Consider the following 10,118-nt stretch of genomic DNA (forward strand, 5'->3'; position numbering starts at 1 on the left):
AAGTGCAGAGGGTGAAGCTAGACCTGATCCAACAACTCCTATAAGAATTACCCAAATCCTAATCCCTAACCCTAAACCATACACTAAACACATTTATCTAGGCTCCACCACCTGGACTTTTGGTAGGAGGAGCTGGATCAGGTTCATCTCCACCCCATGGACTTTTTGTTCTGTAATGAGGGGTATTTGGGTAGCACTATCACCTCACAGCTCCAGGGTCCCTGCTTTTGAGCTCATGTCACTATCTGTGCTGAGTTTCCTATGTTCTCATCATGTATGTGTGGGTTTCCTCTGGCTTCTCTGTTTTCCTCCCACCTCCCAAAAGCATGCATGTTGGTGGATTGGCTGCAGTAAATTTTCTCTAAGTATGAATGTGTGTGTGTCTGACGTCCCATCCAGGGTGTATTCTTGCCTCAGGTCCAGTATTCCTGGGACTCTGACCAGGATAAAGTGTTAATTGATGATGAGTACTTTATTCATAGCCTACACATGGTCAAACGTTCATCTATTGTGATGGTGAGTTTCTCCTCCTCCACCCACTCGCGTATGGACCATTGATGGACCATTTGCAGTGGAAATTACAAATCATCTGTCAGTCTCTGGCTAACGGAAAGTGACGTGCACTAAAAGTCAAGACTATGTTTTGTGCATAATGTATGTGTGAAAGCATCCCCTTGAAATTAATTCTTGTAAATGTTGCCTTCTCAGTGACACCGGATTTGCCTTAGTCTTTTTAGTACAGGCTACAGTGTGCACAGCATTTTACCATTTTGGTTACTTATTAGTTTTAAAGTAAGTATGGTTAACTTGATTCAAACAAAAACAAACAAAACATATATATATATATATATATATATATATATATATATATATATATATATATATATATATATAAATTAAAAAATAAAGCAAAGGGGATCTAGCAGTTCTCACACCTAAATGAGATTTCTGTAGAAAATGTTATATTTGAATATGTAGGGCAGCTAGAGAGAGAGAGAGTGAGAGAGAGAGAGAGAGAGAGAGAGAGAGATAGAGGGCGGGCTCTGGCTGTGTCTCAGCTCTTATCGGGCTATACTGAAACTCGTTCACTCTCTCCGTCGCCCGCACGCGGAGTACCGGACCGGATCACCCTCTCGCCGCTACATTTCTCCCTCCCTTCCTCCGAGCTCTAGCTCTCTCTCTCTCTCTCTCTCTCTCTCTCTCTCTCTCTCTCTCTCTCCGCTAGTGTTTTTCACTCAGCCATGGTTTCCATTATCTCGGACCTGGACCCTCTGAAGAGCTGGAACGTGTTAAGGTAAGCAGCGATTTTATTATCATTATTAGTAGTATTATTTTTGTTTTTGTTCTTTTGCAGCTCCGATGTTTCGTTCGGGAGCTTTTCGCTCGCGCAGATGTTGGCTTTCTTAATCACGCGCGAGCAGAAACGAGCGATGATTTGCCGTTTGTCCCCCCCACCCCCACCCCCCACCCACCAACCCACCAGCAGACTCTCCCCAACCCAAAAAAAAAAAAAAAAAAAAAACAAGAGTGCATCTGACTTTTTCCTCGACTTTTGCCCCGTTGGATTTGTTACACTGCATCCTCTCGATGGGCTTCCGACTTTTCTGCACTTTCGCTCGCTCGCGCTCGCTCGCGCGTGCTGACATGTCACTGTATATGATTGTGTCTGCGTATGCATCCGAGACCCCGGGGGTTTCGTTTTAACCCGTTATGTGCCACCCCTTTCTCCTCCTCCTGGCATCGATTTTAACTTTTAATTTAATGTCACCCAGTTGCACTGGGACAGCTGTCTTGGCATCGACGTGGTGCTGCTGCAGCATCGCATAGCGGATACGCTGTGGAAGAGGAGGAGCGCGCGAGCCAGATGTTCTAGTCCAGATAAACGGGTTTTATTCAGTTCAGCGGTTAGCTTTAGCTTTAGACATCGATACTAAACCTTACACGAGAGACGTAACAACATATATATATATATATATATATATATATATATATATATATATATATATAGCAACATACACACACACACACACACACACACACACACACACACACACGATAAAATGGGACCGTTACTAAAGTAGGCAAAAAAGTAGCTTTAACACCAGACTACACCACACAGGATAAATATACTGTGCTGTAACTGAAGAGGTACTGGAGAGGATTTCAGCTTTATGACACCGGATGTAGGAAATGAAATTGACAGATATTTCTTGACTTGAACCCTAAGTCATTATAGCAGAACCTAGTTTTCTAAGAATACCCCAAGAAATAAATTAACTTTAGCTCATAACTGCTAATCTTGGAATTAGCATCATTGGGAATCATTTCAGAATGAGCCTAAAATCCCCAGTGTTCAGCTAACACCCACGCTGTCAATTTAACACCAGTCTTTTTGAATTAACAGCTAGAATATTATGTCAAAAATTAACACCTTAAGTGTTCAATTAACTCAGGTGATGTTGAATTAACAACTACAGTATTGAATTAACTCGTCCAGACTTGACTTGCATTCTGCTGGATTTAGAAGTTCCATAAAAGTTCATTCAGACCTATGACAATAATCCAGACACTGCAGGTGTTTCTTCAACCCTGTACATATTGTGTATCTCTATATTGTGTGTGTGTGTGTGTGTGTGTGTGTGTGTGTGTGTGTGTGAGTGAGAGAGAGAGAGAGAGAGATTGCGGGTTGACGGGAGCTTGTTCCGTAAACTGGGACGCTGCAGTATTCCTGGATGAATTATGAAAATAGATCAAGGGTAGAAAGACGACATGCTGTGCTATCTGTGACGTTTTTCCCCCCTTTTTTTAGGTTAAATTATTTGTCCTGACAACCAGGTCAGAGTGCTGCGTGCAACACACATGATACATACACCTCAAACCACATATCAATACTAGCACACGTACATGGTTTTATAACCATTTACTGTATATTCAAAGATTTTTGTGTCTCTTCTGTTTTTGTAAAACACACACACACACACACACACACACACACACACAGACACACACACACACACACACACACACACACACACACACACACACACACAGATATATGTAAACATTTACAGTTGTATGAACAAACTCTCCAATCTCCATTTGTCTGTGCACACACGTGTTTACATGAAGTTTTGCTGTATACACATGACCATTGCTTAAAAACACAATTCCTTCTGGTTTTTTTCTCTTGTTTTCTTGCACACACAAACACACACTATACTGCCTCGAAGAAAGATAGAGGCATGAGCAAAGGGAAGGATAGAGGGAGCAATGGAGAGCTATTTGTCTAGCTCTGCTTTATTAGAGTGTGGAGGCTTTAGATTAGTTTTGCTGAGCCGCTAGTGGAGCTTCAGCTCTTAATAAAGACCAGCTTAAGCTTGTCTGCCTCTCTCTGTCTCTCTTTTCTCTCCCTCCATTCTCTGTCCTCCATCCCTCGCTCTTTTCTCTCTTCCTCCTCCCCTTTCGAACGGAGCTCAGTGGCAGCCTTAACAGCTAATGAAGCCACCAGAAGACCCAGACCACTTTCAGCTAATGAGCCCAAACCCCTCTGCGTGTGTGTATTATTATTATTGTGTGTGCTTCCTGCATCTGATTAACTGTCTCATTATCTCACCTTTCTTTCACACTCTTTTCTCCTTCTGTCATCCTTTTATTTCAGACTAAATCAGCTTTGGAAATAAACAGTTTTATTCATTAATTTGTAAAAGAAAGGAGATGAAATGACAATGAAGCCACCGTGTCTCATGTGTGGATTTTTATCGAAGGGTTTGTTGTGTCATTGTAGACAAGTATTACATAATTACATTTCTCAGACATTGCTGGTATTCTTACAATAATATTTACAAGATTTTAGCTTATAACACATTCAGCATTCTTATGGAGTACAACTGATCGTAATGAGAACTCGTGTGCGAATTAGGGCGACCTGCACCGTGTTGGAAATTTCCAGAGCTTGTGTATCTCTCGGCAGAAAGCTTCCCACCAATGCCTCGTTCTCTGAACTGCTATTTGTGCAAACTTTATTTTTGTAGAATGTTTGTGGTGGTGTTAAATGTGATGGGTTCACATCTATCATCTATAGTTGATGCTATGACGTATATGATGTTATAAGGCATCATTTAGGTAGATTATACAATGTGTGTGTGTGTGTGTGTGTGTGTGTTCATCTGCGTAAGGGGACATCCTACTGTTTTTAACTTCACAGGGACTAAAGATGTTATTGGGAAAAAAAGTACTAAAGTATAAAGTATTTAGGAGATAGGAGTAACGCATTTATTTAGACCCACAAGCAATGATTCAGTGTGTGTGCGTGTGTGTGTGTGTGTGTGTGTGTGAGACTGGTGAGGAATGAATGTGTGTCTTCGTCTATTTTCCGGGACATCATGCTGATTCTAACCCTGTTGTGACTAAATATGTCTAAAAATTCTTGTCCTCATAAGGGAAGTGTGTTGAAGCACATAGGGTTTTTTTTTGCTTTTGTGTATGTGTCTGTCTGTGCATGTGTGTGAGTTGTGAGGTCTGTGTATCTGTGAGAGAATGCAATTTCATTTTTGCTAAGATTTCTCTCCAGTACAATAAAACAGCTGCATGTAAATTTGAGGACCAGCCCTTACCGCGCTCATGAGAACAATCAGTCCCTAGTGCTACAGCAATACGAGGAAGTGTGTGTCGTTTTACACGTCCGATTGATATGTCTTCATCTGTATCTGACAGTAATATGAAGAGATGGGGAATGAGGGCGAGTAAATGTTTCCCTCGGTCTTCTCAGAAAGAGAATAACGCAAAGTTCACGGCCTCCTACACACACGCAGTCAGAAAATGATTCACTGGCTCCTGAGCACATATATAAATGCCTCATCTAACACACATGCATGCACATAACCCAGTCTTGTACAATCAAACACACATACACACACACACACAGGTTCAGTGAGTCTGTAATGAGAGTCAGTGTGCTTATTAAAACCACTTGATTACATTGAAAATTACTTTAAATAACAATGACAAGTTGTTGCCTTTATTGAATTAGCAGTGAGCCATGTGGGAAGCTAATTTCATTAGCAGCATAGCTCAATGCTGTCTGCTTCAGTCATCTATGGTATATACCTCTCTGTCTGTATTTCTGTTATTCTCTCTATCTAAATGTACTCATTTGTGGTTGGATGGCAGGTGTCCAATATTTTCGCTTGTAAAGTAAATATCGATAAAAAAAATTTAATCAGTCCCACGCAACCATGACAACAAATATATGTGTACAAAGGTATAATCAGGGTGTTGACTCTCAATGTAGTTTGATTCCTTTCAATTTCTGTAGCATTTACACTGAGATAACCACTGTATAAAATGAAGCGCTACTCTTCACTGTTATTCACTGTGATCATTGAGCATTAAGGTTGTACCACACGGCCTCATGCACGCATCTAAAAGTGAGGAAAGTGTTCAGAAGTAAAAAGGGAGAACAACGTTAGAAATCTAAGATGTGAATGAAACTTAAAGTGCTGAATTAATAGTATGTAACAAATATAAAATTTTTCATTAATAAATAAACTATGACTCAGTGTATAAAACGAATGATTTGGGTGAGTCAGTTATGGCTGCACATGCTGTCTCGCTCAAAACTTGCCAATGACGCATTATGTATAGAGCACGTTTATCAAGACCGATTTTCACCCACAAGTGGATTATGACTTGCTGTCTGCAGAAGAACAGAATCTTTGCCACAACTGATTATTTAACGAGCTGTCTATATTGGCATTTTGGTGTAACTTTGTTTTAAGAAGTGCTGAGGACATAAGTAATGACAGGTCAAAAAACAACAAAACAAAAAAAATCTAGCTATTTTGTTAAACTATAATAAAAACAGGATGAGGAATAAGGCCTTTGGAAGCCTGTTAAAAATTTAGTTGTTATGATTTACATAATATATTTTGGTCATTAGAAAGAAAAAAATAGAAAGACAGCATCTGCTGAGTGATTAAACTGACCATTAAAATGACTACAGCCAGTTTAACTCCTCACACATTGTATATTCACTTATGCTACAATATTAGTACAATAATGTGATCTTGTGAGCACACTGTTGAAATCTCAAATCTAATTGTCAGAAGGTGTTGATTAATTTTCTATAACTAATATGACCTAGTGTTGGCTCTGAGGCAACTTATAGGTATGTACTGTATTTTGTGCCCTGTCTAATAATACTTTTATAGTAACAGCTCACTGTATGTCATTTTCATCTGAAAAATGTATACATAAAAATAATGTTTAGGCCAGTATTGATTGGTTTGCTATTAAGCCAGATTAATGATTGACCAATTTCCTAAAGTACACACTAATGTTATAAATGAAAGAGACAAGAACAGAGCAAGATACTCTATGAGCCGTAACCATAACAACAATTGTTATTGTAAAGGCAGCCAACTGATCTGCAGGAAACTGAAAACTAATTAAACTTGGGTGAATTTCCCATGGTGAAAATTTGACATTCTTTCCAATATATACATAGCTATGAAAACGTCCAGCGTTCTTGAACTGAAAGCATGTGTTTCAACAAAAAAGTGCTCCGGTTTCCCCCACCTGTCCGAAGACATGCATTGTAGGCTAACTGGCATTTCCAAATTGTCTGTAGTATGTGAATGTGCATGCTATTGTGCCCTGTGATGAATTGGTATCCTGTCAAGGGTGTCCCTTGACTTGTGTTCCCTGGGATAGGCTCTAGGCTCCCCCACAGACCTGTGTAGGATAAGTGGTATAGAAGATGGATGAATGGATTTCAGTCCAATTCCACTGAAAGATGCCACAACACTGATTGTCTAAAAGCAAACACTATTATTGATTTTGCTTGACTTTAATGAGTAATAAACAAGATATATAATTTATAAATACCACCATGAAAGCTATCTCTATCTATATACTGACCTTTATTCCTAGCCTACAGACTGATGGGCTGTTCTGAATCCTGCTGTTCCAGCAGTCATTCCATGTTTAATGTAATTTGCAGATCATTGCTATTTCGATTTTGCATGTTCGACCCTGTGTCGCGGGGGTTTCCCCATGGGTACTCTGGTTTTGTCCCTCTCCCCAAAGACATGCATGGTAGTCTGATAGGCATGTCCAGTGTGTCCATAGTGTATAAATGGGTGTGTGAATGTGTATGTAATTGTGCCCTGTGATGGATTGGCACCCCGTCCAAGGTGTACCCCGCCTTGTGCCCGATGCTCCCTAGGATAGGCTCCTGGTTCCCCGCGGCCATGTAGGATAAGCGGTATAGAAGATGGATGGATGGAAACAACACATTAGTGACACTTTATCAAACAATAAATTCATGATGAAAAATGTATAATTACTTTGATCATCATTATAATACCCATCAGCCTCTCTAGTCTTATCACCTGAGGTAATTTAAACAGGAGCCTCATTTAACCAGGTACCCAATCGTCTCTTTATTTGTCTGGTCTCTGTTCGCTCATACATCAATGCTGAAACAGTTGTTGATTTATTCAGTGATTTCTGTTCTGTTGGCCAAGTTTCCCATATTTTTGTTAGGTTATTCTGGCATTCTGAAATTTTGTCTGCTGTCATTTGTACAGAGTGTTAGCGCTATTCTTGGTTTTATTCTGATGAAGCAGGTGCACCACAGGCCTTTTGACAGCTAATATCTGTAGAAAAGATTAGACTTGCATCCATTTTATTATTCATTTAGACACAGACATCTTTAGGCAGACTGACTGCTTTTACCGTCACATATCAAAACCCTCTTTCTTCCTCCTCCATTTCTCACTCATGTCTCTTTCTGTCCTGCTTCCTCCACTTCAGACTGTCTTGTACTGGAAAAAAAAAGTGTTTTTTTTTCTCTTTTTTTTTTACCGGCTGGACTCCAGCAACAGCCAAGCTAGACCGAGTGGGAAGTGGTCATGAAGGCCGCATAATCTCGCCCACGCACCTGTGTTTACACACATACACACACAAAGAGTGAGAAAGAGCAGTGGGATTGCGATAATGCTGAAGAGGTGCTGGAGTGGCGGTCTGCTGTTCTTAGCATCCTATGACCTTTCCTTTGACCCCGGAGTTGTTGGTTTTAATGAGTGTTGTTAGCGACGACAGCTCCGAGTGTGTGTTTTAGCATCGCCATGGAGCAGGACACAGCTGTAATTATCTGGTTGAGTGGCTTTGCATCCATTTGTGTATGTGTGTGTGTGTGTGTGTGTGTGTGTGTGTGTGTGTGTGTGTGTGGGTGGGTGGTGCATAGTGTTAGTTCCTTTCTGATCCACCGGATTATCAACAGGCTTTCCAATGTTTCAGCTATGTAGGCGTGATACAGTTTAAAATTTGCACTGTCTAACCTAGTCTAAAAATATCATGGTGTTATTCGACCATTTAAGAAACAAGCCGGTGAAAATTGACAGAAAATATTATACTGAATTCTCTTTACAAAAAGTGTCTTTGAAAATATCCTTGTATGTAAAAACAAAAACAAAAAAGAATTTAAAAGATCAAATCCCCTAATTGTTCTTATTTTCTTAGAAAGAGTGTGTATTATTTGGACAGTGCAGATAAGGAGTAGGCGATATGACAAAGATATTATATCATGAATCTCAACGGTACTTCTATCATACACTGGTGCATGATACATTGTGTGTTTTTGAGAACCATTTTAGAACTATACAAGAAAAATCTGCTGCTTCCGGTCAGTAATTATGTAAAAAAAATACAAATTTAATTAAAAAGACATCATGATACCCAGAATATTTCAGCAAAGCATATTTTGTGGTATGATTTCTCATGATATTGATATTATATCATTATAATTCTCAGCTATAGTATAGAAACAACCTCTGAATCCATTTAGTCACGTTCTTCAGTATAAGCAAATAATTTTCTGATTTTTATTGCATGATTGTAGTTATACAATCCATACAGGATTTTGTGGAGTTTTTTTGTGATTGTTGCAGCCAAAAAATGCACGTTGTGATGATGCGAAAAATCTGTGGTAATTGCAAGCTCCCCCGAAGATTACGGAGTTTGCTTGATTTTGTGTTGGTCTTGGAGGTACTGCTTATTGTAAACATCTATACTACAATTTATATCTCTTAGTCATTGTTCTTATTTTGAAATAATAATCTGAAGTCTTTGGCTTATAACACACTTTTAGTGTGAAATCTGATCAGTCACAACGTGTGAGAACCGATAATTTAGGGTGATTTGATGGTTACCACATCAGAAATTTCCAGAGCATATTATTTAGATGTTGAAAAGCTTCACAAATATGTCTTGCTGGTATTTTGTGCTTCTGTATGTGCTAAACTATATGTGTTGAGTTTGCAACACTGGTTGATTCTGTTAAAAGGAATAATTTGATCAGAGCCTGCATTGTGTGTAATACATTCACTGATAAACAGTGTGTGTGTGTTTACAGCAGCAGCTTTCTACTTTTTTGAACAAATGATACCAATTTTATTTTTCTTACCTCCCTTCTCTCCATTCCTTTTTTCAGTATCTCTCTAACTCTCTCTCTCACCCTCTCTCTCTCTCTGGTGAACTCATGTTGGCTGAGCTGATCATTGTAATTATCTTCTCTTAGTAGGATGGGGCCTTTGTATGTGTGTGTGTGTATATATATGTGTGTAGTTCTCTAGGATCCCTCCCCTGGGTGGTGTAAGCAACTCTGAGAATGCCAGATTGTTCTGTAGGAAGCCATGGCATGGGAACAATGTGAGAGCACACACACACACACACACACACACACACACACACACACACACACAGACACATATGAACAAACACACATAAACACATACAGCAACCACACATGCTTGAAAGTTCATTAATATTCAAGGTCTTAGTGTGTGTGTGTGTGTGTGTGTGTGTGTGTGTGTGTGTGTGTGAGAGAGAGAGAGAGAGAGAGAAAGAGAGAGAGACAGAGAGAGAGAGAGAGAGAGCGAGTGGGTAGACTGCTGGTCATGTGCTTCGGCCATGGGAAATTAACAATTGTAATGTGGATGCAGGATTTTCAGTATGTGTGTGTTGCATTGTTTCAGTGCGGCTTGGTGGACAGTGTCTCTTTTCACACAGAGCTGAATAGGGATGATTAAAGTCAGCCTGAATGTATGACTGTCTGC

General features: G+C 39.7%; 1 protein-coding gene across 1 annotated transcript in view; it reads left to right on the top strand.

Moving 5' to 3' along the window:
• The first annotated feature begins 1,061 nt into the window (after positions 1-1,061).
• celf2 (cugbp, Elav-like family member 2) overlaps positions 1,062-10,118 on the top strand; it is a 183,559-nt gene continuing 174,502 nt past the window's right edge. Inside the window, exon 1 of the mRNA XM_017494075.3 lies at positions 1,062-1,294. Coding sequence (XP_017349564.1) covers positions 1,242-1,294 — 53 coding nt within the window. The 5' untranslated portion in view covers positions 1,062-1,241. The remainder of the gene's footprint in view (positions 1,295-10,118) is intronic.

Source organism: Ictalurus punctatus, chromosome 19 (assembly GCF_001660625.3).
Source record: "Ictalurus punctatus breed USDA103 chromosome 19, Coco_2.0, whole genome shotgun sequence".
Lineage (NCBI taxonomy): Eukaryota > Metazoa > Chordata > Actinopteri > Siluriformes > Ictaluridae > Ictalurus > Ictalurus punctatus.